At 51.4% G+C, this 25,991-nt stretch overlaps 2 protein-coding genes across 5 annotated transcripts in view; both read left to right on the forward strand.

Annotated features, from left to right (window-relative positions):
- Nucleotides 1-9,647, forward strand: part of IFT88 (intraflagellar transport 88) — a 57,132-nt gene extending 47,485 nt beyond the window's left edge. For both annotated transcript variants that reach the window (XM_072975967.1, XM_072975965.1), the window contains exons 24-26: nucleotides 5,241-5,307; nucleotides 8,922-9,013; nucleotides 9,330-9,647. In XM_072975967.1, coding sequence (XP_072832068.1) covers nucleotides 5,241-5,307; nucleotides 8,922-9,013; nucleotides 9,330-9,455 — 285 coding nt within the window. In that variant the 3' untranslated portion in view covers nucleotides 9,456-9,647. The remainder of the gene's footprint in view (nucleotides 1-5,240; nucleotides 5,308-8,921; nucleotides 9,014-9,329) is intronic.
- Nucleotides 9,648-9,851: 204 nt separating this feature from the next.
- The window catches only part of IL17D (interleukin 17D), a 31,607-nt gene continuing 15,467 nt past the window's right edge, over nucleotides 9,852-25,991 (forward strand). Inside the window, exons 1-4 of one of the 3 annotated variants that reach the window (XM_072975970.1) lie at nucleotides 9,852-10,254; nucleotides 15,638-15,778; nucleotides 15,876-16,120; nucleotides 16,631-16,926. In XM_072975970.1, coding sequence (XP_072832071.1) covers nucleotides 15,724-15,778; nucleotides 15,876-16,120; nucleotides 16,631-16,926 — 596 coding nt within the window. In that variant the 5' untranslated portion in view covers nucleotides 9,852-10,254; nucleotides 15,638-15,723. Of the gene's footprint in view, nucleotides 10,255-12,807; nucleotides 12,836-13,321; nucleotides 14,419-15,637; nucleotides 15,779-15,875; nucleotides 16,121-16,630; nucleotides 16,927-25,991 lie in introns of those variants that run through there. The other 2 variants (XM_072975968.1, XM_072975969.1) reach the window with 2 other exon arrangements.

Below are 25,991 nucleotides of genomic sequence, written 5' to 3' on the forward strand. Positions count from 1 at the left end.
TGTTCAGCTGCCCGCAGGCGCTTAGCGCCCAGCCCTGCCGCAGTCGGTGGCGCTGCGCCGCTGCGCCGCTGCCCTCACTGCTCTGCGCAGGCCCAGAGTCGCTGAGGTGTCCTCCGGCCGCGGCTCCGAGTGTGCTGCGCTCGACGCCGTCGTTAGTCTTGCCTTCGGTCGCGGCCCTGACTCGCGAGGCCCGCTCCGGTTTCCTGGAGATCAGTTTCTGTTTCCCTCCGCCGCCCCTCGTTGGCACCTGCAGAGATGTTTTCCTGGTGTTTCTCACTTACGTTTTGCTTTAGCACAAGGTGGAGGGGAAATCGGTGGAAAAGGCCAGGCCTAGGAGAGCACAGGCTGAAAGGGAAGACTCGAGAGCTGCCTTCTCGGGGAGTTACCGTCCCCCTTTGTCTGTCCTGCGCGCGGGCAGGCCCTGCTTCCCGGCGGTCGCGCGCGAGGCACTGAGAAGCACGAACGATAAACTGCCTGTACGTCAGTAAAATATATGTGTATGTGCATATGTACCTGCGAAAGAGCCACGAAGACAGTGTCCCGAGCCGGGTCCTGAGCTAAGGGTGCTGTCCTCTTCGCCCTCTTGTGACTTTAGTGTAAAACCTCAGCGCTTTTTCTGTGTAATTAGCCTTTCTTCGGAAAACCGCCGCTGGGGCCTGCGTTGCACCTGCTGTTCAGGTGTGTCTGGGTCTCCTCCGTTTCCACCTTGCTAGTACTTGCTTTCTAGTTGGCAACTTCCTGCGGTCAGTCTGATTTGTAAGTGTTTCTTGCTGTGGCTCTGTTGGCCTCTGTGTTTGCCAGAGAGCTCTTCCATACTGTTAATTGGAGACATTCTGTGAAATGGCCATGTAGTTGGAACCAGGGGTATCGTAGATAATCACGTCACACCGTTACCTGCAGCTGCTGGAAAGAAGGCAGCAGGGACCCCGTCTTGTCCCTTCCTCCCCGCGAAGTGCTGGTAGTGGAGACGTTGGGCAGCGGGGAGGAGGGGAAGTCGGACGGCTGGACGGCCTCTCCTGCTTCCGGCTGCAGCCTTGCTTGCTCCACTTTGTTAGCTGCTTAACTGGCATGGGTGACAGCAGCAGCTCACACTCGTGCCTGACAAGTGCAGGACAGTTCTGAGCAGTTCACGGGCAATGGCTGACTTAATCCTCGTAGCAGTCGTCCTGTGATGTGGGTATGGCTTTATCATCACTGTTGTTTAAGATGAGAAGACTGAGCTCGTTGTGGCTAGGTAACAGACACTGTGTGGTCACACAGCTACTGGGGGCAGACTAAGGTTCAAGTCGAGGCAAGCTGGCTCCCAAGTCCAGACCCCTCACTGCTGTGTCCTGCCGTGTTGTGAATAGTAGGCAAGGCTGGTGCAGGTAATTACTTCCCTCTCTATATTATCCATGCTTTTTCTTCTTTATTTTTTCGTTGTTGTTGTTGGGTGTGGGTAGGTAATTTATCTGTTTATTTAATGAAGATACTGGGTACTGAACCCAGAACCTCATGTCTGCTGGGCACATGCTCTTCCTCCGAGCTGTACCGCTCCCCCTACTGAGACTTGACTTTTTCTGCATCCAGAAAAGTTGGTAACTCTGACCATGGCTTAAATTAAAATGGGCCTTGCCAGGAGCTCACCGGATCCTGACCGGGAGCTGGGGTCTCAGAACAGCGCTTCCCAGTATGGTCTGCGGGCCAGTCGAATTTCTGGGTCAGCTGGGCGCCCCTTAGAGTTACAGGTACGTCCTGGGCCCCACCCCAGACCTCCAGCCCTGGAATCAAAATCTCTGGGTATGGATGGAGTCCAAGAACCTGTGTGTGTGGTCCTCAAACCAGTTCTCCAGGTAATGCTTTACTCACGAATACCTGAGAAGCACTGATCTAGAGTTCTGCTCCCAAAGCGTTACCTTCACATGATCCAATTACCAGCTCAGGATGCAGGGAAAAGACACAAAGTAAATCAGGCCGTTGACTTCAGAAAACTGCTATAAAATGGAAAAGGACTTGTGCAGACCTCGGAAGGAAAGATAAACGGGCCCAGGTTCTTGGGGTCAGGATGAAGGATCTCCCCCAAGGCCCTATCTCCTGTTTCAGGTGTTAAAGCTAGAAGTTTATTTCTCTGGACTGGCTTTTCAGAGAAGTGCATCCCCGTCCTGGAACTTGACAGAGATGACTGTTCTCCCTTTGCGCTGGCCCCCGGTCCTGAACAGGGAGTGGGCTCCGCACGCTGCTCACAGGGTTGGCGGGGCACATCTGGACACCGCAGCCCCACACAGGGCTGCTTTGTAAGAGATACTTTGTGTTTCTGCTTCACTGAACATAAAAATGTTTGCTGTTAGGGATTATGTCAAACTTGATTGTATGTGTGGAAAAAGAGCAAAGTGGGAATCACGGGCCCTGAGGGTCAAGGACATGAGACACGAGGAGGAGGGGGACAGGAGAGGCTGTTAGGGGTCAGCCCAGACCAGGGGCGGGTGAGAGGACAGGAGAGGCTGTTAGAAGGCAATAGAAAGCTGATAAAGAGCTAACTTACACAATACAAAAAGTTCAATTGCCCGTCCAAAAATGAAGTATATTAATAATTTGTTCCATTTTAAAAACCAAATTTCTAAATTTTCAAAATACTCAAAAAGAGAATTCCTGTTCCAATACTTGCCGTTTTTTTCCCCAAAGAAGTCAAACGATTTCAAGAAGTTCTTTCTCTTGGCCAATTTCAAATGACATGTGACATTCAAAACTAATATAAAATGTAGTTGGTACTTGTCCCCAAAGTTCCAGTGGTTACCGGAAGCTAGGTGAGCAGAAGCCCTTTTGGTTATATTTCCTAAAAGGAAAAGGATTATGTATGAAGATCTCATAAAGGCATAGCTTTAAAATTGTACAGGAATAATGTGAAATATAAAACATTTACATATGCAGTGAAAGCTGCAAGAATGTTTTGCACATTTTATGTGTGACTGCATCTGCAGAATCCAGAAGGAATACAGAAGCTGACGCAAGTGATGTGCGTCCATGGTATCAGATGAGCGGTTCCTGGGCGTTGGCCACGTTTTCCAGGGCGGGGTTCCCATGGCGTCTTCTGTTGGCTGTGTGGAGTCCACCTGTGTTGTTGCCTCCGTTCATCAATTCAGGAAGCGCCTGCCGTCGACCAGGTGCTCCAGCTGCTCGCGGCCTGGCGGGAGAATAGAGCGAACATGAGACCCCACGTGTGCAGGGGCAGCTGGAGGTGGGGATCGGGGCTGGTTTCTGGAGGCCCGGAGTCTGGAGTGCAGACAGGAGGGGCGGCTGGGTTCGTGGATTCTCTGCAGCTGCAAAGAAATGTCTAATTCTGTTTTCTCTTGAATTTGAAGTCAGCCAATCTTCTCAGGGATCCTTAAATAGGTAACAAGTGACTGCTCCTAGTTCTAAGACAAAAGCCTGATTCCCATGGAATAAAGCCTTATTCAGTGGACAGAGCCCTGGGCTTCCCTCCTGCCTTGACCGTTGGTCAGCTCTGGGCCTCATGCCCTCACCTGTGGGTTGAGGAGGGAGTTCCAGGTGGGCGCTTCGCACACTGTCTGTGGTGCAGGTGTGTTTTGTCCCAGTCTGTCACTGATGTTGCTGGAAAATGATGCTGTTCTTGGATGTCAGAAACGTCAGATCGCTGTGAAAGTTCAGACAGCCCTCGCATCTTGTGGTCATTCCTGGGGCAGGTGACAGCGAGGACGCACCAGCTCCCAGACAGGGCTCCTGTCCCATTGCAGGAGAGGGTGTCAGCTGCACTTGGCCGTGTGCTGGTGGTGGGGGCAGGCTCACAGGAGATGTCCCTTCTCCCCGTGCCCACCTGCTTGGTTTGCTCCTCTGTTCTACTGACAGCTGCTCCTCCGGGTGCCGCCTTCCCGCAGTTTTTTCCCCAAAATGGGAATGGCATCTTTTTTTCATACTATTAAAATGTTCTTCTAAAAATTCGGGTAGATTACTTTTGTAAGTAATATTTTAGCATTTTTAGCCTATTAGCATTTTGGTGCTTATCTTCCCAGGCATTTTTACAAATATATACAAATATCAATACATATTTTTTAATGGAACTTTTTTCTACCAAAAAAAAGGGATTTTTACAGAAATACTGTCTTACAATCTGCTTTTCTCCCCACTTATCAAAATGACATGGAACGCTTTCCGTGTCGGCAGGTGCAGCTCCCTGCCCTTGTTGTCCCCATTCCATCAGTTTCCTCCACACGGTGGTGTTGATGTGATGAGAGGCACTTTGTCGACCAAGCCGGGGTGGATTCCCCTGGACTTTATTGGGTGTTGAAATGCTGAGAAGGTGGCAGAGTGTCTGTCCTCCTGGCCATTGGCACCCACCCCTGCCGAGAGCCAGGTGACATGTTCCGCAGTCGCTGCCCGCGCCCCAGACTGCGCCTGCCCTTCTCCAGCTGGTCTGCCCCCTGCGTTTGCTGTAGGGGTGGGGCTGCAGGCTTCCATCTGCACTGGCTGCTCTGAACACATTTCTATTGTTGGGCCTATTTTGTAAATCTTTATTGAAGCTGTGTTTCTGTTCGTTGACTGCCGCCATCTCTGAACCAGCCATTATACATTCAAGGACTAGCAGCCTGACTCAAGGCAGATTCAGCATTCATACAAAAATTCTTGGGCAAACACAGAATAACCAAAAAATATAAAAAGGAACCTGAGAATGTCAGAGCTCAGAGATATTTCTCACGTTTGGAGGTTTGTATCTGAGAAAGTAGACTGCTGGACAGGCCTTAGGCGTCTTGTGAGGTTAAGAGTGCCTTTCCTGCAGAAGCTGAGTTTCAGAACACCGTTGACCTCTCCCCTGAAATAGCTGAGGTCCGGTCGTGTCAGGTAAACAGCTCCTTCTCCTCTTCCACCCCCTTCAGCCACCACTTTTCCAGGACCTGAGCTTTCACTTCTGGAAAATACTTGGTATGTAAGTTGTCTGCAGAAGCAAGGGCGACACTTTTATTCCTCGGTGCCGTTTGCACTGTGTGTTCAGTAGGACTCACTTCACCCTTGACTTGCAGGACAGCTCAGTCCCTCTCCCGGCGGGTCTGGCTCTTGGGCAACTGACGCTCAGTCGGAACCCAGCCTGAGGACAGCAGGGGCAGGAGGTTGAAGGGTGCACAGTAATGTGCGTTTGAAAAATCAACATTTAGTTATAGTCTCTCTCTGTATAATTACATATGTAACATTTAGTTACATTTGACCTTGAAGGAGTATATTCTTTCTCACGTGTCTTCTTCTTGCTCCAGCGCACAAAGTCTGGCCGAGATGGCAGTGGGGGTTCCCGCAGCAGGAGAGAAGGGAGCGCTGGCAGTGGTGAGTCCCCCCATTCCCTGAAAATGCTCGGCTGGATGGGTTTCTGTACACAGGCTTCTGGAAACATCTCCAAACAGTCCAGAAACGTCCCATGTGTTTGTTGTATACACAGGAAAACTTTACTTATTCCAGTTAATTTTATAAGCATCAGTCTGGTATGTGAACAGGTATTTGTAAATGTTAGTGGACGTTAGGTCTTAAGTAACCACACCTGTTTCTGCTAATTGGTTAATAGGCAAGTTCACACTGGACAGATTATCACAGATGACCCCTACTAATAAGGTTTCACTGTGCTGCATTTTAAAAATCTCCACTGCAAGGATGCGCCAGGGGAGATGAGGTGGTCCCAGGCGGCGGGCCGCCCCGGGCCCCTGCACCCTCAGTGCGCAGCAGCGCCAGGCGGGCACGGGAGCCACTCTGGCCGCGGCCAGGCCCTGCGTGTCTCTGACCAGCCGCACACGTGCTGTGGGTGATTCCTGCCTGTGGTGTCGTTACTTGATGTGAGGGCTTGTTAAGTGTTTTCGCCTTTTCCCTGTCAACAAAATCTCCCTCCTTTCCCTACCTTAGGAGGAGTGCGAGTTACATTTAGGGGAAACCTGGTGGTTTCAGGGAAACTAACTGGAAGAGCGAGTGCTGAGCTGGGGTCTGCGTGTCCACTCCCACTGCTGCTGTGCACGCAGGGCCCGCCTTCGCTCTGCTGCGCCTGTGATCCAGGATCACGACACAGACGGCTGTGGCCCTGGGCTTAGGTGGCCTTCTTCCATTCAGTCAGTGACTGGACGCACACTGGGTGCAGACGCCCTGTGCTGGGGGCCAGGGACACAGGGACGGATGAGACACGGTTTCCTCAAGGAAATCAGGGTCTGCTTGGAGGGACGTGCACTCCGGTGCTGCTGAGAGAGCTGCCTGGTGTGTGCGGTTGCAGCTGGGATGAGGCAGTCCCCGAGGTGGGAGCTCAGTTACCGTCAGCGGGGCATCTGGTCCCGGCAAGACCTCTAGATTCCCCAAGAGTCAGTCCAGCTGCTCCTGCTGAGTCCACAGTCCTGGCCTGTGGCCCCTGGGCCCCAGGGGCCATCACGCAGAGCTTGAGAAGTTGGTAGGAGCAGCACTGAGCCTGAGTCCCATGTGTGCCAGGGCAACCTTCCCAGGTGGTGGGGGACACCAACACCCCCGTGATGCCTGCCTCTTCTGAATTGATTATCCCCTTAAGGAGTAATTGTCTTGAGAACCCCCAGGGAGCATCAATTATTTACTGAAATTCAAGGACTAGACTCCCATCCTTAAGAGCCCTCCCTTCCTCTCTAAGAACCTGAAGTTCAGAGGAACCAACCAGTTACTCCCAAACCCAACCACCAGCTGCCCAGTGGCCTGGGGCTTTCCCTGGCAGTCGAAGGCTTGTGAAGTGTTGCTCGAGTTCCCCAGACAGCCGCACCTGAAAATCTATTTCGGAATCGGAGGCCCTCCTGGCAAGGTGCCCTCAGGACCACTGGGCAGGTTGGTGCTGAGGTGGGGCACAGGGGAGGGTGCCAGCCACCCCAGAAAGTGTCCCCGAGGACACCCACACCCACCTCGGGAGGGCTAAGGAGCGCCTCCGCCACCCACCCTCCTCCTGGCTCTGCCAGCCCCTCAGGGTGTCCCCAGACTCCTTAACCCTGCCGTTCTGTGCCTGGCAGCCCTGGTCAGGGGGTGGAGGGACCCCAGTGCAGCAGGTCTGAGAGTGAGTGCAGGGAGGTGCCTCTCTGTGGGAAGGTCACCTCCTGGGCGGCCTCCTGCTCTTTGCACACGTTTCCTGCCCTCGTCCAGCCCAGTTCAGCCCAACAGGGCAGTTCTGCTCACAGATGAGCTTTGTTCTCAGAGTCCAGGCTCTGGGGCGGAGCCCTCTTGCAGGCTGGCTGGCTGCCAGTTCTTTTGGTGCAGGTTTAAAGCAGCGCGTGGTTACCTCTCTTCTGACACTTGCCTTTTTGTTCTGTCTCCTGATCCCTGGGTGTCACATCACCCCAGATGCCTCTGCTTCCTCCCGCAGCCCTGTTCTCTAACAGAGCTGAGCGGGGGGCCTCTTTGCTGGGGGCCTGCTCTCTCCAGCTGTCATAGGCCACGGGCCAGCCCACCTGGCTCTGAGGTCTAGGGCCGCCGTGGGGATCGCCTGCCCTCTCCCTCGTTTGCCTGGTGGGGCTTCCCCGGAGCGCCCTTCGCAGGGCCTCCTCCCCACACACCACCCGCTGCGGCCACTCTGTGGCCCTGACCATCTGTCCTGCCTGTCACGAACTCCAGTACAACCTGCGTGTTACAGGGAGCCTGGCCCCCCATCCTCCCCTCTGCCCTGGATGCCCAGCCATGCACAGGTGCATCCAACATGGAAAGGTTTGGCCAGTGTTTCTGAACTGGACCCACCACTGGAACAGGGGAAAGGGATGAATCCAAGTGAGGCCAGCCTTGAGCTGGTGTCAGTGTAATATGTTAAAGTAAATGCAGTGCCTACAACTAGATTTTTAAAGTGTTGCCTAGGAGAGAGGACCACAGGGAACATATATATCAGAATTATTAGTTTATATAAAATACCTATTTCTAAAATGCTTGAGGGCCCTTGAAAATTGTTCTTTTTTTTGTCTGGACCAGACTGGTCTCATTGCAGCCTTACTTCTCTGTTAACTGACTTCATAAGCCTCAGCACCCTTCCTCTTGAGGGGTCCTCAGATTTCAGCGTGTATCACAGTCACTGGGAAGGCTCGTTAAGAGAGACTGCCTGACCCAGCATTTCTGAGTCAGTCTGTGACAGGCCCAGGACTTTTATTTCTGACAAAGTCCCAGCTGCTGGTGGTCCTGGGACCACACTTGGAGAACCATTGCTGCTGCTTAAAGGAGGTGACACAGAATACATGTGACTAGTGTAATAAAAGGTCCCTGCTGCTGTTACCACCAGACTCACATTCACAGGCGTGAGTCTGTGGTCTCCCGACTCCAGTCTCACACCCCGGCTCTGTCACCCCAGGGTGTTATTCTGGGGGTTGGTGTGAATGAGGGTGCTGAGTAGATGGTGTATTGTTATCACTTGATACAAATTACACTGAGAAGCAATAGTTTTGGTTTAGAATTTTGAATATCCATTCCAGACTTTAAGTACTTTAGTTTGGTTTTTACAAAATTAACTTAAAATGAAATGAACTTGTTTTAACCACTTGAAGTAAAAATGCATTACTCTTGTAAATGCGTAATTTTGGCTTAAGGTTTTAGCAGCTCGGTGCCAAAACATCAGTTCAGAGAAACAGTCGAGCCAGGTCACCTGAAAGTCCACTTCACAGGGAGCGCTAAACCCCACGAGTTCCAAGTGCGGATGGTGCCGCCCCGGGTCCGCTGTGGGGAGGGGAGGGGACAGGCCGCTGCCTGCTTCTCTGGGCTGTGTTGGCCCGAGTCTCAGCACACGCTCGGAAGAGTCCGGGTAAAGACACCACCATAGGTTCCCAGCGAGGGATTTCCTTTACATTTCAGGAAACAAGAATTACATCCCTTGGAACATGGCTTCCAATTGAAGCAACCTGCCTGGTTCTGGGCAGGTAAGTGTGCGTTAAGATTCGCAACGCAGCGAGCTGAGCGGGCGTCTTTGTTTCTGTTTCCAGACAGCGGCGGCAGCAAAGGGGAGCGACTCAGCGCCCAGCTCCGCGCCCTGCCGGGCGCCGGGGAGCCCTACGAGAGCTGCAGCAGCAAAGAGCTGGGCGAGTGCCCCGCCCCGCCCCGCCCCTGACGGCCCCGCCCCGCCCCGCCCCTGACGGCCCCGACGGCCCCGCCCCCGACAGCCCCGCCCCCGCCCCACGGCCCCGACGGCCCCGCCCCCGACAGCCCCGCCCCCAGCCCCGGGGGTCCGGGCAGGGCGTCCCTGAGAGGTCACTGCAGAGTTGGGAGTGACTTGGGGGTGTTTCTGCTCACTCCGACTTGTTCAGTCTTGCTGATGAGGCTGTTTCCACACTTGCTCTGCTCTTCTGTGTAGCAGTGTCTGTAAATCTCTAACGTAACGTCTGTTTTGAAACCTAGATGCCTCCTATGTGGACCCACTTGGCCCGCAGATGGAAAGACCGAAAACTGCAGCCAAAAAGAGAGTCGACGAGGATGACTTTGCTGACGAAGAGTTAGGAGATGATTTGCTTCCAGAATAACACCTATTTTAATATATTATTTATTAAAGGAAAGAAGTTGCCTTACAAGATAATACTCATGTTAAACTTCGGATTAAGTATCCAAACGTTAACTTTGCACACTCTCAAAACTTTGAATAAGCATATTCTGTTGTGTGAGTGTGGGTTTAGTTTTTGTTTTATGTTTAATGGAATAAAGACATGTAAAACTAGTATTTTGGGCCAGCGACTGACTTAACCCTTGTGGAAACATTGACCCACAGTAAGAAACCAGCCTGGTAGCACCACCTGGACCCACACACGTGTGAGCATGTGTGTCACAAAGTGCCCCCTGTTCCTGCAGTGTGTACTGCCGTCTTCTAGGATTTCATTAAAACAGAGTATTAGTAGTGACAACACTACGTTCATTTCCGGGTTTGCAGCTTGAAAAGTACCGTGCTAGGTCGTATGCACTGTGAGTCTTTATTCAAGCTAAATTACTTGGAGTTTGGAAACCATGAGTCTTGGGAAATCTTGCCTCATGGGTGTTATAAAGCTATTAGAACAATTAGGTTTTGGAGGCAGTACAAAACATAGTAAGAGAAAATACCAAACCATGACCTTGTTGCTCTTTTCCGTAGTTTTTCCGCTTTCAACCCAGTGGCACCAACAGCCCCGAGCAATGAGAGCCTCAGGAGTGCGTTCCCATTTGAGAGGCAGGTTTGGGAACCGTCCGAGTACAGCTAGTGTGTACTACCGTGAACCGAAGGCGATCGCTCGGGGGAGAGGGGAGAGAAGACCCCTCCCCGACCACCCAACAGAGAAGTCGGCAGAGCAGCAGGTGAGGGGGGCCTCAGGGCGGGGGGTCTCCCAGTTCCAGGGAGGACACCATAGGGCCTGGCAGGCCAGCGCTCCCACTCTGACAACCAGGGGAAAACAACAAGTCAGTCACTGTTGAAAGTGACTGGAGAGCTGTGGACTAACAAGACCAAACCAGAAGTCTGGAGAGGAAGGCGCCGCTTCCCAGTGGGCTGGTGACCTTGGCTTGTTCGTCTCAGGAGACAGTGGCCTGTCTGGAGCAGGCTGAGAATTGGAAAGGGGCTCTCCTGGGAGGGGAGACACCTGCAGAGCTCCTGGTGGGGTGGGCACCGTGAACTGGAAACTTGGAGGAGCCTCAGGGCTCTGACCGGCCTTGTGCCCTGCTGAGCTCTGCAGCCGTGCTTGAGCCTGGGGACTGAGCTGGAGGCTTTAAAGCTTCAAAAGCCTCAGAGACTTAAAGTCACGTCTCCCACAGTTTTACAGTTCTTGGGGAACAAAGCCCTGCTAGAGGGAAGGACATTCCACGAGTGTACAGCTGGTCCCCTCTCAGGACATCGGATGTTCTGTGAAGCTGCGTGGGGCAGGCTCGTGTTCTAGATTCAAGATCTCCAGGGGCTGGCCGGCCCCCTCGCCCTCCTTTGCGGCCAAGACACAGCTGCCAGGCTCTCAGCCAAAGCCTGGAAGGACAGATGTGAGCTAGGTGGCCTGACTCCTATAGAAACTGACCCAGCTCAGGCCATGGTGCACCGAGGTCAGTAGTCCCAAGTCCTCTGCGACCGGCAGAAGAAAGAGGAACTTCCTCTGGTAACGCCGTCATTTGAGGCCTTTGTGGTTCTTGTGTGTACAACATGTGGGATGTGATAAATAAAGAGGTGAGAAATGGCCAATGATCAAGACAAACAGAAACGACACCTAGAGAACACAGATAGCAGGCCTGACGGCCCAGGACTTCACAGTGACCACAACAAGTATCTTACATGCAGTAGTGGAAAGGCAGACAAGACGGGTGGAAAGCTGGAGAATTGCAACAGAGTTGGAATCTATGAGCAAGAGCCAAACAGATGAGCTAGAACTGAGAGGCCTAGAACTGAGAGATGCGATATTTGAGGTCAGGTCGTCAGATGGACTTAACAATGTACTGGACACAGCGGAAGTCAGGATTAGTGCACAGATCATTAAAACATATCAAAGTCAAAGCACAGAAATAAGGACTAAAGCAGATGGTAGGACATGTCGGACGTGGTGAAGAGTTTAAGTAAATATAACAGGAATCCCACAGAAAGAAGAAAGAATGGGAGTAAAGCAGGGTTTAAAGAGAGAATGTCTAGAATTTCTGCAGACTGATGGAAGATGTCAGCCCACAGACTGAGGAAGCCACGTGGACAGCAGTGAGAGGTGCAAAGGAAGCTACTCCCAGGCACAGGGCGCTCGGCTTGTGAGAGCCAAAGGCAGACAGATCCCTCCCAGCAGCCACGTCACGGGGGCGCGCTGCCTTCAGAGGGGCGGCAGGAAGACCTCAGGGTGGCTTCTCCATGGAAATTACGGAGCCAGAAGACACTGAATGACACCCTTGAAGTGCTGAAAGAACTCAGCCAACCTCGAGTTCTGTTCCAGTGAAGGTACCCTTCAAGCTCTAAGGTTAAAGCCTTCAGACAGACAAGATTTGAGAGAGGAAATTCTAGAAGTACTTCTAAAAGAAAATTATTCTAGAAGTATGAAAAGGCAGAAAGTGTGCAAAGCATCAAAGAAGCTTTGGAAGGTGCATAAAAGAACAGTGGCAGAGACAAGCCAGGCTTCCCCGCACGCGCCCAGGCTCGTCTGGTCAAGGCGACTGGTGGGGTTGGGCCTGGCAGTGCTTGGGTGTGGCACTGCCTGGGAACACTGGGCACTATAGGCTTAAAAATCAGTCAGTCAAATAATGATGCCTTGTGGGGCTTAACATACGTAGGAATAAAATATATAACAATGCTAACCCAGAGACTGGACCGCTGCCAGGTGGTCACGCCGGTCAGCTGGTGGCCAGCTGATGAGTCAAGGATACATTTTGGAGTCTTGAGTAAGCACTGGAGGTTAAAAAGAATATATAATTTCTAAGCTAATAGAACAGCTAATAAGTAAATGTAGAATAATGGAGTCAGAAAGTCAGCATTGTGCAAGCACCACAATAGTAGTTGATGCAGCCAAGAGTCATCCAAAGCCAGTGGAGGGAAGTCTCACGGGAGCAGTGCATTTGCACAGCCTCGAAGTGCTTCCCTGCAAAGTACTGACTAATTACACGAGGGCTGTACTAACTTCACATGGGAGAAACTTGGCGCACAGCACCTAGCCCAGGGACCAAAGTTAACATGACCATAACAGGACAAACCAAGTCGCGTTCCTCCCGGTGTGGTGCGCAAGGTTCCTCAGCGGATGTTCCTGCCAAAATGTCTAACCCGAACCTGACAGTGAGGAACGTCCCACAGAATCACTGGCCTGAACTGGTGAAAACCGTCCAGCTCAGACAGAGAATGTCAGAGGAGCTGCTCCGGGTTAAATGCAACACCTGACCCTGGTTCAGATCCTGGTCCAGAGAGAGTGTTCTAGGAGCACCATGGGGACAGCTGGTGAGTGTGTGTGGGTGAGTGGCCTCCGTCTGTGAGGCTCCCTAGCGTGGGTAATGGCACCACGGCTGCGTAAGTGCACACCCTAGTTCCTAGGAAATGAGATACGTGGGACAGAGGGTCCTGATGTCTGCAGCCTAGCAGTCAGAAAAGACACAGTGATAAAGCAAGTGTGTGAAAACGTTGACCTTTTTACTGACCTGAGTGAAGGGTAAATAGAGTTCTTTGTGCTATTCGTAACTTTTTCATAAATCTGAAATTATTCCAAAATAAAAGTTTGTTTTAAAAGCTAATGAAAGATAAAAAATGATAATAAAATACTTGATTAATTCAAAGAAAGGCAGATAAAGGAATGAGGAACAGCTGGAAAAATAGAAAACAAGCAACAGGATGGTGGGACTTCAACCCAATTATGTGAGTAATGATGCTACATTGATGATTACAACACGATAAGAAATAAGACCCAACCATGTGTTACAAGAGACACGTTTTAAATATAAGGGTGCAGACAGGTTGGAAAAGATGGAAAAAGATACACTATACAAACATGAATGAAGAGGAACAAGGGATAAGGGAGTGATAGCTAAGTCCAGTGACAAACAAATATAACAAGATAAAGGAAACTGACTCTGGCAACAGTAATTCTGTCATTTCAAGTTTGTTAGAAGCGGTTGCAGTGAAGTGTGGGGACAAACGCCCAATTTGCATGGGTTGGGCAGAGAAAGGAAAGTGGCTTTGGAGCCAGAGAATGAGGACAACTCAGAACAACTGCTGTAAGATGGACAGAGAAATGCGGGCAGTGGTGTGACCTGGGGTCGAGAAAGGGCTTGACAAGCGTATCAGGACAGACAGCAGGACACACGTGGGAGTCGGATGCAAGCAGGCTGGCAGCGTCAGTGCCAGAGCACCTGTGTGTGCAGAGCACGGCGAGGGGGCTGGGGAGGACAGATTTGTGGAAGGAAATGGGAATCAGCGATCTTGGGGAAAGCCTGTGACTCGGAAGGTGTGATGGATGCGTGAGTGGAACGGTAACCTGAGACGTGTGACGTAAATCAGAACGGAGTCCAGTCAGCCCAGCTGCATGAACTCGACAGAGCTGAGGTTATCCCAGGTGAATGCAGCGGGGCACTAAGGTGCTCGCAAGGCTGTGGTGGTGGTGTTGAACCATGAACTCTGCGCCAGACAAGAAGGGAAATGGACTTGAGGAGGTGGCTGGTGAAGAGGTGGGATCAGAAGACTTGATGAGATCAGAGGGTTCCAGGCGTGGTGAGGAGAGGAGGTGCTGCGTCAGGGAGGAAACTGCATGCTCGGGAGGGGCCGGCACTGGTGATGATGACCTCTGAGGCATAAGCACACGCTTCCAGAGTTGAGCCCAACGGGAGAGAAGACAGTCAGAGTTAAGGTAGCCACTAGAGGCCAGGCATCGAGAGAGCCCTCTCGCAGGTGTTAAGGGTGCCGGGATGATGAATGGGGTGGTGGGAGGCCAGGTGCTGACCGAGAAGATGACAGTGAAGAGACGCGGCGGGAAACCTGATCCTCACAAGAGGGAGAGGTCTGCACCACGTGTCTATCGCTGATGCACGAAGGTAAGTGTGGAAACGGCCAGGCCCACGTTGGCCCTGGAGTGATGGTATGCACAGGACCCCCAACAGCTGGCCGTGCTGAGTGAGTCACGCTAGGCCTGGTCTGGGGCAGCTGAGCCACCCAGGGGTGAGAGGGAGGGGCGGAGGTGACCTTAAACCAAGCTTTTGTGACAACAGGGATGGTAACTTCTTGAGTGGAGACTTCTGGAAAGGCATTCGTTTCCAAGGAAACAATGAGGTTGATTTTTGAGTATTGGTTGCCTTTTTCTCACTTAATTTTGGATTTAACTATTAACATGTTTATTTCACATGTTCATAAATATGTTTAGATTTGAGGGTAATTATTATAAATTGACATTTTGCACCTGTTTATACGACATTTTCTCAATTGTTTAATCGCAAAGGTGTGTTTTGTTCTATTAAATGGACCAACATTTTCAGTAGTTTATGATCTTTCACAAAATGAAAATTGCTGGAAAGTAAATATTTTCATTTCCAAGTAACAAGGGAGGAGAGAGAAGTTGCCATGTTACCAGGCAGTAGAAGGTGTTGAAGAACACAACAGCATGAACAGTCCGGCACGGTATCCCCTTCCCTTTGAAAGGATGTATTGAGAATTCCTATGAAACTCTGTAATGATGGTCTCCCTCCTAAAGGACTCCCACACGCTTACCAAATTAAAAAAAAACCCAAGTATGTGTTTATATATTGACATGTTTATTCCCATTTTACCAGAAGGGAAACAAAGAACATAAACAATTTATCTGCTACTTAGAAAAAAAGTTCTGTAACCTCAGAACAGACGTTTACTCCCCAAGCTGTAAATTGCTTAAACCGCTTAAATTGGAGATTTCTGGGACTTTTTAGCAGTAAATAAATTCCTAAACTCTTCAGTTATAGAATATTCAAGGCGTACAGAAGTGTTGTTTTTCTACACAGCGTAACTGAAATGTAGTTTAACCAATGGTTTACAAGGCAGATACCACAGCTGCAAACCATTTAGGGAGACACCAATTAAGTGTTTTCTACACTTTGGAAAACCTTTCAGCTGTTGTCAATCTTTTGTTCTTATTTGCAAAGTATGACTGCTGTAAGATGGCCCTAATCACTAGCCTGCCACCTAAAAAGCATTCAGCATTAATTTATAGAATGAGCAAATGAGCGTGTTTTTTTCTGTCCTTGAAACAGAATTCCTTCATTTAAGCGTTTTCTTTATTTACAGAATATCAGGCTTATTTCACATGCCTGCGCGCACTTACAATTTCGTCATCACGGAGCAGGACTCTCCGACCCTGCAGCGCCCAAGTGATGCCCAGTTCCGGCCACAAAAGCACAAGCTGGGTAGAAGGTTTGGTACTTGGATGTGAGAGTTGGTGGAGGGGCGCACGGCCTCCCGGGTGTTCAGGGGGGAGACGCGGCCTCTCCTCACCCTGGAGGAAACACTTGAAAATCTCCAATAGGTTTCTCGGAACCACGGCATCTCGGAGAGGAAGTCGTCGTAAAGAAGAGGCTCTTCTCCAGGTGGCCCGTGCTGTTCCCGGAGCGCTTCAGCCGCCGGGAGGCTCTTCCCACCCGAGCCAGGACCTGTCCGACTTCCCTTCCAAGCGAGGCCGCCTCCTTCCGCTCAGCGCCGCGCCGCTCCGCTCGGACGAGTCCGCGCCGCTGCGACCACCGGAGGCACTTCGGGGAGATGCTGGGGCCGCCGGTGAGCGCGCTTCCCCAGCAGCCGACGTCTCCTGTCCCCGCGCGCCGCGTGCAGACGCCGTCCGTCCGGGGTCCGGCGGCGGCCTCGTGCGGCCCGCGCGCCCGGGACACGCAGGGGCCGCCGAGGGGTCCCCGCGGCGCCGTCACAGGCACTCGCAGCCCGCGGCGCAGCAGCCCGGCCGGCACACGCACACGCGCACCGCGCACCCGCGCCCCGCGCAGACCCCGGCTCGGGGCGGCGGCGGCGGGGGGCGCGCGGGCCGGCGCGGCGCAGGGCCCCGGGGTCCCCGCGGGCGGCGCGCGGGCGGGGAGGGCGCGCGGGGGCCGGCGTGGTCCGCACCCATCCTCCGGGCGGGGGCGCGGGCCGGGAGTCGGGGGTCGGGGCGCTGGAGGCTCGGGGCGGGGGGCGCGCGGGCGGGGGCTCGGGCCCGGGGGCGGGGCGCGGGGAGGGGGCGCGGGGCGGGGCGTGGGCCCCTCCTCCGCGCGGCGCTGAGCGCGGCCTGTCCCGCAGGTCTGGGTGCTGGTGGCCGGCGTCCTGCTGGCGCTGTCGCCGGGCCGGGCGGGGGGCGCCCCGAGGGCGGGCCGGCGGCCGGCGCGGGCGCGGGGCTGCGCGGACCGGCCGGAGGAGCTCCTGGAGCAGCTGTACGGGCGGCTGGCGGCCGGCGTGCTCGGCGCCTTCCACCACACGCTGCAGTTGGGCCCGCGCGAGCAGGCGCGCAACGCCAGCTGCCCGGCCGGGGGCAGGCCCGCCGACCGCCGCTTCCGGCCGCCCACCAACCTGCGCAGCGTGTCGCCGTGGGCCTACAGGTGAGCGGGCGCGGGCAGGTGGGGCGGGGCGCCGGCGGGGAGGCGGCCTGGGAGCGGGTCGTCCCCGCAGAGGCCCCGCGCCGCCCTCGAAGGAAACTGCCTCCTCCGGTCACCTTTCCGTGATTTCAGACGCAGCGGCTTCTCTCCAGAACCTGTCCTTGGCCAGGTACGTGGTGAAGTGGGCTCCGCCAGGGCCCGAGCCCAGTGGTCGCTTTAATTGCTACGGGGTTTTGCACGGGAGGCCTGTGCGAGGGCTGACGTGGGCCTTGCAGACGCTTCCTGGGCGCCTGTGATGGTCCCGGTGCCGTGGGCCCGGACCCCGAGGAGCACCTCCTCTGAGCCCGTGTGGCCTGTAGTCGAAGGGAGGGGTGGTGGCGGTGGGTACTCGGGGAGTAAACGGGGCGGTCGTCGTAGGACGTGAGAGGTTAAGGGGAGATAGTTTGGCTGGGGGAGGACCAACGTGGCGTCGTGCACTTTGGACAGTCGGTACAGGGATCATCTCAAAAGAAAGGAATGGTGTGCAGATGGGGGAGGCGGGGGCGTGCCCTCAGCACACGCGTGACTGTCTCCTTCCTCGCCGTCGCTGCCGAGTGTAGCCGCCCCGAGGGGCTCACAGTCTGGATGGAGAAGGTGGGAGCCCTCAGTGCTAACGCCTCGGGAGAGGTGCTAGAGAAAGAGCTGGGTCGGGGTGGCCCAGGGGAAGGGGAGGACGAGAGGGGCCGCAGGCACAGAAAGCCTGAAGCGCGGCTGTGTGGCGGGTGTGTGGGCGGCGAGGGCGGCAGGACAGGAGGCCGGAGAGGGCGCAGGGCTGGTCTCGGCTTTAGTAGCAACACTTCAAGGCTGACGTTGATCCTTGAGGGTGCTTTTTTTTTTAATCAAGGAAGCCATTCAACTCCTCATGTTTTAGGAAGCCGTTCCTGGGGTGGGAGAGTGAACTGGAGGGGGAATACTGGACACACGCAGGGAGGCCGGAGGAAACGGTGAGACCGGGGCCGAGTGCGGCGATATTGTGCGAAGAGGTGAAGGTGACAGGATCTAGTGGAGGATGGTTCCCGGGAGGGGACGATGCACGTGGCGTGGCAGTCCACACCGAGGTGTGCGAGACTGCCCCAATCCAGCCTGGGCTCTCCTGGCCCCGGACACGCGTGTCCGCCCGTCCTGGGGCTGCTGCTCTGCCTTTTCCTTCCCCCTCCTCCCAGGGCACGGCCTTGTGTGCCGTGCTGAGCAGCAGTGAGGAGACGTGGGGAGCCTCCCAGCCACGCTGCTGTGGCAGACCCCTCTCTGGGGACAGGCTGAGGCCCGGCCCGCGAGCACCTCCTTGGGGCATGTCCGTCACGTGTCAGCCGTGGGTTGTTGAGGTGTTTAAGCGACAGTGAGGAGCACGTCTTTTGGAAGGAAATGAGTTCGGTCCTGGGCCTGTGAGAGCAGGCGGGCGGCAGTGTGGTCTCGGGAGAGACAGGGCTGGGGTCCCGATGGCAGTTGTCACCCAGAGCTCTGCACGGAGCGGGTTGGCTGAGTTGCCCGCGCTGCTCCCCACGGAAGACCCCTGCGCCGCGGGGAGGGCGAGGCTGAGGGAGGTCAGGGTCAGAGCCGCGCCCAGCGTCCGGGTCCTGCCCGCGGAGCCTTGGCCGTGTAGGCCTGGGAACGGGCGCTGCTGCATCGTTCTCACCTGTGGAGAGGCTGGCGAGACCCCCTCCCCCGGAGCGCACGGGCCCCACGGCTTCTGCCCCTGCTTCTAGGACCACAGGCATGGATGCCGAGGCCGGTCCTGCCTGGTCTTGCCCGGAGCCCCTCTCCGCCCTGACCCTGGGCCGCCTCCCGCCTCCTGGGTTACTGTGAGCGTTAGAAGCAGTACACGAGGAGCCCCTTAGAGGGGGTGAAGGCCAGGGTGGGTGGGCCTCGCGGGGACCTTCCTGTGGGGCGGGGACGCAGTCGGAGGGTCTGTGCACCTGGCGACCACGCACACTTAGAAGTGTGTTAGGTCCCCTGAGAAAGGGGGCAGGGGAAACGGACGGCAGGCACAGGAGGGACCACTTCGGATGGATAGGATATCTTAAAATAGAAATGCGGAATATGAGGGGGCTCTCCGTCCCTAGTGTCCCTCCTGGGGAGGTGGACCCTTCAGTAGACAGCGTTGGGATTGAGTGACGCGCTGGAAAAACGTAATTGCATCTCACTCCCGTATGGAAATAAGTTCCAGATGACTCAGATTTAATGTAAAAAAATAAAGCCACAAAAACACACAACATGGTCAATTATATTTATACTCTTGAATGAAGAAGGTGTAGTTGGTAGCTTAAGAATCCCAAAGTCGTAAAAGAGGAGATGGATTAATTACATAATGATGTGCCATTTCTTTTTGGCAAAATTAAAAAAACAAAACAAAAACAGGGCAAACTGGAAGAAGATACTGACGACCCATGTGACAAAGGGCTTATTTTCTCAAGAGCAGACCAGCAAGAAAAAGGGGAGAGGGGCCAGGGGCGGTCCCCAGGGAGGGGAGTCACGTGACCCAGCGCTGCCCCGTGGGCTGGTTCGCAGCAGGCCTCCGTGAGCTGCGGCGTGGGGAGGAAGGCGAGGTGAGCGGGTTCCGCCCTGAGGGAGGACCCGGGTGTGAGCCCGCCCGCCGCCCGCCGCCCGCGGGGCTGTGTCCGGGTGCTCTGCGCGGGAACTGCCCGGGGCCCACCACGAGGCAACGAGTTCGAGAAAGTGCGTAAAAACAGTTGGGGGAGCAGACAGAGCTGCTGCGGGGGCGTCGGAAGAGAAGCCGTGGGTGGCTCGTCCGCAGACTAAATGGCATTTAAGACGTGTTCCTGCAAACACACCTTGGGCATCTTTGGGGCATGGCTGTCGCGGTGCCTCTCAGGCGGGGAGGTGGGAGGCTGGGGACAGGGATGGGAAGATGTACCCTTCACTCTTTGAGCCTTTTGCTTTTTCTGTGAAGTCTCCTTATTGCATATTTAAAAAACATTTTGATTTTTATTATTATTGAGGTATAGTTGATTTACAGTATTACTTCAGATGTACAATGTAGTGAGTCAGTGTTTTTAGATTATACTCCATTTAAAGTTCTTGTAAAATACTGGCTGTGTTCCCTGTGCTGTACAGTGTAACTTTGTAGCTTATATATTTCATACCTAGTAGTTCGTATCTCTTAATCCCCACCTCCATCATGCCCCTCCCTCTTCCCCTCTCTCGGCTGGTAACCACTAGTTTGTTCTCTGTATCAGTGAGTCTGTTTTGTTACATTCATTCATTTGTCGTGTTTTTTAGATTCCACATATAAAAGATAACACAGAGTAATTGTCTTTCTCTGTCTGAAATATTTCACTAAGTATAATATCCTCCAGGTCCATCCATATTGCTGCAAATGGCATTGTTTTATTTTTTATGGCTGAGTAGTATTCCATTGTGTAAATATACCACAACCTCTTTATCCAGTTATCTGTTGATGGACATTTAGGTTTCTTCCATGTTTTGGCTATTGTAAACAGTGCTGCCATGAACATTGGGGTGCATAAATCTTTTTGAATTTAGTGTTTATTTTTTCCAGATATGTACCCAGGAGTGGAATTTCTGGATCATATGGTAGTTTTTTTGTTTTTTTGTTTTTTTTTTTTGAGGCACCTCTGTACTGTTCTCCACCGTGGCTGTACCAGTTTACATTCCCACCAGCAGAGCACGAGGTTCCCTTTTCTCCACACCCTCACAAACATTTATTATTTGTGGTCTTTTTGATGATAGTCATTCTGACAGATGTGAGATGATATCTTGTGATTTTGATTTTGATTTCCCAGCTGTTTAGTGCGGTTTAGCATCTTCATCTGTATGTCTTCTTTGCGAATATGTCTACTCAGGTCTTCTGCTCACTTTTTAATCAGGTTGTTTTTGTCTTGGTTTTGATACTGAGTTGTATGAGCTGTTCAGGGGTTAATATCCAAAATATATAATTAGTAATTGCAAATATTTTATCCCATTCAGTAGGTTGTCTTTTCATTTTGTTGATGGTTTTCTTTGCTGTGCAGAAGTTTTTAAGTTTAGTTAGGTCCCATTTGTTTATTTTTGCTTTTGTTTCCTTTGAGGAGACAGATCCAACTATACATACACACACACACACACACACACACAGAACGTGCTACAACTTATGTCAGAACGTTGTGCCTGTGTTTTCTTCTGGTTTTATGGTTTCCAGCTTTATATTTAGGTCTTTAATCCATTTTGAGTTTATTTTTGTAAATGGAGTGAGAAAATGTTCTAATTTCACTCTTTACATATAGCTGTCCAGTTTTGCGAACTCTGATTGAAGACACTGTCTTTTCCCCCATTGTATATTCTTGCCTCCTTTGTCGTAGATTAAGTGAACATAAGTGCATGGGTTTATTTTTGGGTTTTCTATTCTGTTCCATTCTGTTCTATGTGTCTGTATTTGTGCCAGTACCATACTGTTTTGATTACTGTAGCTCTGTAGTACAGTCTGAAGTCAGAGAGCATGATTCCTCCAGCTCTGTTTTTCTTTCAAGATTGCTTTGTCTACTTAGGGTCTTTTGTGTTTCCATACAAATTTTAGAATTATTCTAGCTCTGTGAAAAATGCTGTAGGTATTTTGATAGGGATTGCATTGAATATGGAGATTGCTTTGGGTAGTATGGTCATTTTAACAATATTAGTTCTTTTAATCAATGAACATGGTGTATCTTTCCGTCTGTTTGTGCCATCTTCAATTTCTTTCATCATGTCTTGTAGTTTTCCAAGTACAAGTCTTTTACCCCTGTAGTTAGGGTCATTCCTGGGTATTTTATTCTTTTTGATGCAATGGTAAGTGGGATTGTTTTCTTAATTTCTCTTCCTGATACTTCACTGTGAGTGTATAGAAATGCAACAGACATGTGTGTAATAACTTTCTATCCTACAACTTTACTGAATTCACTGATGACCTGCAGTAGTTTTCTGGTAGCGTCTTTAGGATTTTTTATGTCTAGAATCATGTCATCTGCAAACAGTGACAGTTTTACTTTTTCCTCTTCTGCTTGGATTCTTTGATTTCTTCTTTATGTCTGATAGCTGCGCCTAGGACTTCTAATACTGTGTTGAATAAAAGAGAGTGGCCTTTGTTTTGTTCCTGATCTCAGTCTCAGCCTTTTTCCATTGAGTATGACGTGAGCTGTGGGCTTGTCACAGATGGGTGACCTTTATTATGTTGAAGTGTGTCCCTCTATACCCAGTACTGCAGAGTTTTTATCATAAGTGGATGTTGAATGTTATCGAAAGCTTTTTCTGCATCTGTTGAGATGATCATGTGGTTTTTATTCTTTGATTTGTTAATGTGTATCTCATTGATTTTCAGATATTGAAAAATCCTTGCACCCCTGGGATAAATCCCACTCATCATAGTGTATAGTCTTTTTAATGAATTGTTGGAGTCAGTTTGCTAATATTGAGGATTTTTGCATTAATGTTCATCAGTGATACTGGCCTGTAATTTTCTTTTTTGTGAGCCCTCTCTCTGGTTTTGGTATCAGGGTGATGGTGGCCTTGTGGAATGGGTTCAGATGTGTTCCTTCCACTGTAGTTTTTTTAATAGTTTGAGAAGGGCAGGTGTTAACTCTGCTCTGAGTGTTTGGTAGACTTTGCCTGTGAAGCTGTCTGGTTCAGGACTGGGTTTCCTTGGAAGTTTTTAAATTACTGATTCAATTCCAGGACTGGTAATTGGTCTATTCACATTTTCTGTTTCTTCTAGTTCAGTCTTGGGAGATGGTACGTGTCTAAGAATTTGTCCATTTCTTCTAGGTTGTCCATTTTATTGGCATACAGTTGTTTGTAGTAATCTCTTGTGATACTTCGTATTTCTGTGGTGTCAGTTGTAACTTCTTTTTCATTCTGATTTTATAGACTTGGGTCCTCTCCCTTTTTTTCTTGATGAGTCTGCTAAAGGTTTATCAATTTTGTTTCTTTTCAGAGAACCAGCTCTTAATTTCATTGATCTTTTAGTTTTTTTAGTCTCTAATTCATTTACTTTCACCCCAATCTTTATGATTTCTTCTAGTAATTTTGGGTTTTGCTTGTTCTTCGTTTTCTGGTTTCTTCAGGCATAAGTTCAGGTTGGTTGTTTGAGATTGTTTTTGGTTCTTGAGGTCGGCTTGCATTGCTGTAGGCTTCCCTCTTAGAACTGCTGCTGCTGCATCCCAGAGGTTGTGGATTGTCGGGGTTTCGCTGTCACTTGTCTCCAGGTGTGTTGATTTCCTCTCTGCTCCCTTCAGTGATCTGTTGGTTGGTTAGTAGCATATTGTTTAGCCTCCAGGTGTTTGTGTTTTTTTGCAGGTTTTTCCCTTGTGGTTGATTTCTAGCTCATAGCATGGTCAGTAAAGATGCTTGATATTTCAATTTTCTTAAATTTCTGAGGCTGGCTTTGTGGGTCAACATGTGATCTGTCCTGGAGAATGTTCCATGTGCACTTGAGAAGAATGTATTCTGCTGCTTTTGGATGGAGTGTTCCGTAAATATCAGTTAAGTCCATTTGGTCTAATGTGTCATTTAAGGCCAGTGTTTCCTTACTCATTCTCTGTCTGGATGATCTGTCCAGAAGTAGGTGTGGTGTTTAAAGTCCCCCACTCCTGTCGTGTTACTGTCGAGTTCTTCCTTTGTGTCTATTCAGGTTTGCTTTATGTATTTAGGTGATCCTGTATTTATACTTATAATTGTTGTATCTTCTTGGATTGCTCCCTTGATCATCATGTAGTGTCCATTTTTGTCTCCTGTTATGGTCTTTGCTTTAAAGTCTGTTTTGTCTGATACGAGTGTTGCTGTCCTGGCTTTCAAGGGCATAGAATGCGTGTTTTCCATCCCCTCACTTTCAGGCTGAACGTGCCTCTAGCTCTGAAGTGGGTCTGTCGTAAGCAGCGTATCTGTGGGTCTTGCGTTTGCATCCATTCAGCCGCTCTGTGCCTTTCGGTTGGAGCATTTAGTTCATTGACATTTACAGTAATTCTTGATAGGTATGTACTTGTGGCCATGTTGTTAACTGATTCCGGGTTATTTTGCAGTTCTTTTTTGTTCTTTTGTGATTTGATGAGTCTTCAGTGTTCTGTTTAGATTCCTTTCTCTTCTTTGTATGTGTATCTGTTACAGAGTTTTGGTTTGTGTTACCATGAGGTTTACATGTAGCAGTCTGTATTTGCACATGGTTAATTTTAAGTTGCCAACTGCTTAAATTTCGAATGCATTTCAGCAACCGTGCATCTGCTCACAATTGCTGTTTTGACGTATTTTACGTCTTTTTGTTTTGTGTGTCGCATCACTGCTTACTGTGGATATAGATGATTTTACTACTTTGGTTTTTAACCTTCCTGCTAGCCTGGTATGGGACTGACTGATTGTCTTTATAGTTACCTTTGCCGAGAAGCTGTGCCTTTTGTAATTCTCATGTTTCTGGTTGTGGCCTTCTCTTTCTCACTTCAAGAAGTCGCTTAAACGTTTTTGTAGAGTTGGTTTGGTGGTGAACTCTTAGCTTTTGCTTGCCTGTAAAACTTCTGATCAAATCCAAACAAAAGCCTTGCAGTGCAAGGCATTCTTGATCCAGGTTTCCCCTTAGTCGCTTGAGGTCGCACCGCCCCCTTCTGACCGGCAGGCTTTGCTGAGAAGCCAGCCCCCGGCGCTGTGGGGGCCCCCGTGTGCGCAACGTGCTGCTCTTGCTGCTGCTTTTGGTATTCTCTCTTTGTCTTTGATTTTTGTCATTTTAATTTACGGCACGTCTTGGTTTGGTCTTTGGGTTTGTCCTGTTTGGAACTCTCTGTGCTTCCTGGACCTGGATGTCTGTTTCCTTTCCCAAGTTAGGGACGTTTTCAGCTTTTATGTCTTCAGATATGTTCTCTGCCCCTTTCTCTCTCTCTCTCTTCTGCTGGGAACCTGTCATGAGAATATTAGTGTGTTCGATCTCATTCGAGAGGTCTCTTAAACGGTCCTCGTTTCTTTTCCTTTTTTCTTTTCTCTGTTCAGCTTTGGCGGTTTGCACTGCTGTCTTGCAGCTCACTGGTCTGTGCTGTGCTGTTTAATCTACTGCTCATTCCTTCCAGTGTGCTGGTCACTCAGTTATTGTATTCTTCATCTATTTGCTGCTGCTGTATGTTTTCTAACTCTTTATTTAAGACATCTGACTTCTCCCAAGTTCTTTGACCCTCTTTATGATCGTCACTTGAACTCTTTGTCGTGCAGATTGCCCTCTCCACGTTACTTAGTTCTTCTGGGGTTTTGTCTTGTTCCTTTGGAACATGTTCCTCTGTTGCCTCATTTTGCCTGATTTGCTGTTTTTATTTCCACGTATCTGGTAGGTTGATTACGTTGCCCGACCTTGGAGAAGTGGCCTTCTGCGGGAGATGTCCGTGCGTCCTAGCGGCACGCTCTGCTCTGGTCACCAGAGCTTGTGATCTAGGATTTCCCCTATGTAGGTGGTGTGGGGCCCTCTGCTGTGGTGGGGTGATGACTGTGGATGGTCCAGCAGGCCTTGATGGTCCCTGGTAGTCTGGTTAGCAGGTCCTGTCTTGTGGGGAGACTGTTGGCCACTGTTTGGAGGGGCCGGGTCACGGGGAGCTGGCTGTGGGGCCCTGGGGGGTCCCAGGGATAGCTCTGGCCCTCTGGTGGGCAGACCCAGCCCTGGGGTGGGTTGCTGTGGGGCCAGGGTCCCAGGATCTGATGCTGGCCTGCTGACAGGTGGGGCCAGGGCCCAGGGGAGCCCGGCCCACTGACAGGCAGAGCTGCGTCCTGGGTCGCTGGTGTGGGCCCACGAGTGGGTGCGGCTGGCCCCAAGGCTCAGGCTGGCCTGCTGGAGGGCAGGACTGGGGGTCCCAGGGCTGGTGCCTGCCCACTGGTGGGCAGAAGTGTGTCCCAGGGGCTCTGGTGCCTCCTCACTGGTGGGCTGGGCCATGTCCAAGGACGGCTGTGGGCTTGGGGGTCTTAAGGCAGCTTGTCTGCTGGTGGGTGGGGCTGTGCCTCTGCCCAGTTAGTTGAGTGGCCTGGGGCATCCCTGGTGCCTTCAGGCTGGTGGGTGGACAGAGCGGGACCCTGGGGCCAAT

The sequence above is a fragment of the Vicugna pacos genome, chromosome 14 (genome assembly GCF_048564905.1).
Source record: "Vicugna pacos chromosome 14, VicPac4, whole genome shotgun sequence".
NCBI classification, from domain to species: domain Eukaryota; kingdom Metazoa; phylum Chordata; class Mammalia; order Artiodactyla; family Camelidae; genus Vicugna; species Vicugna pacos.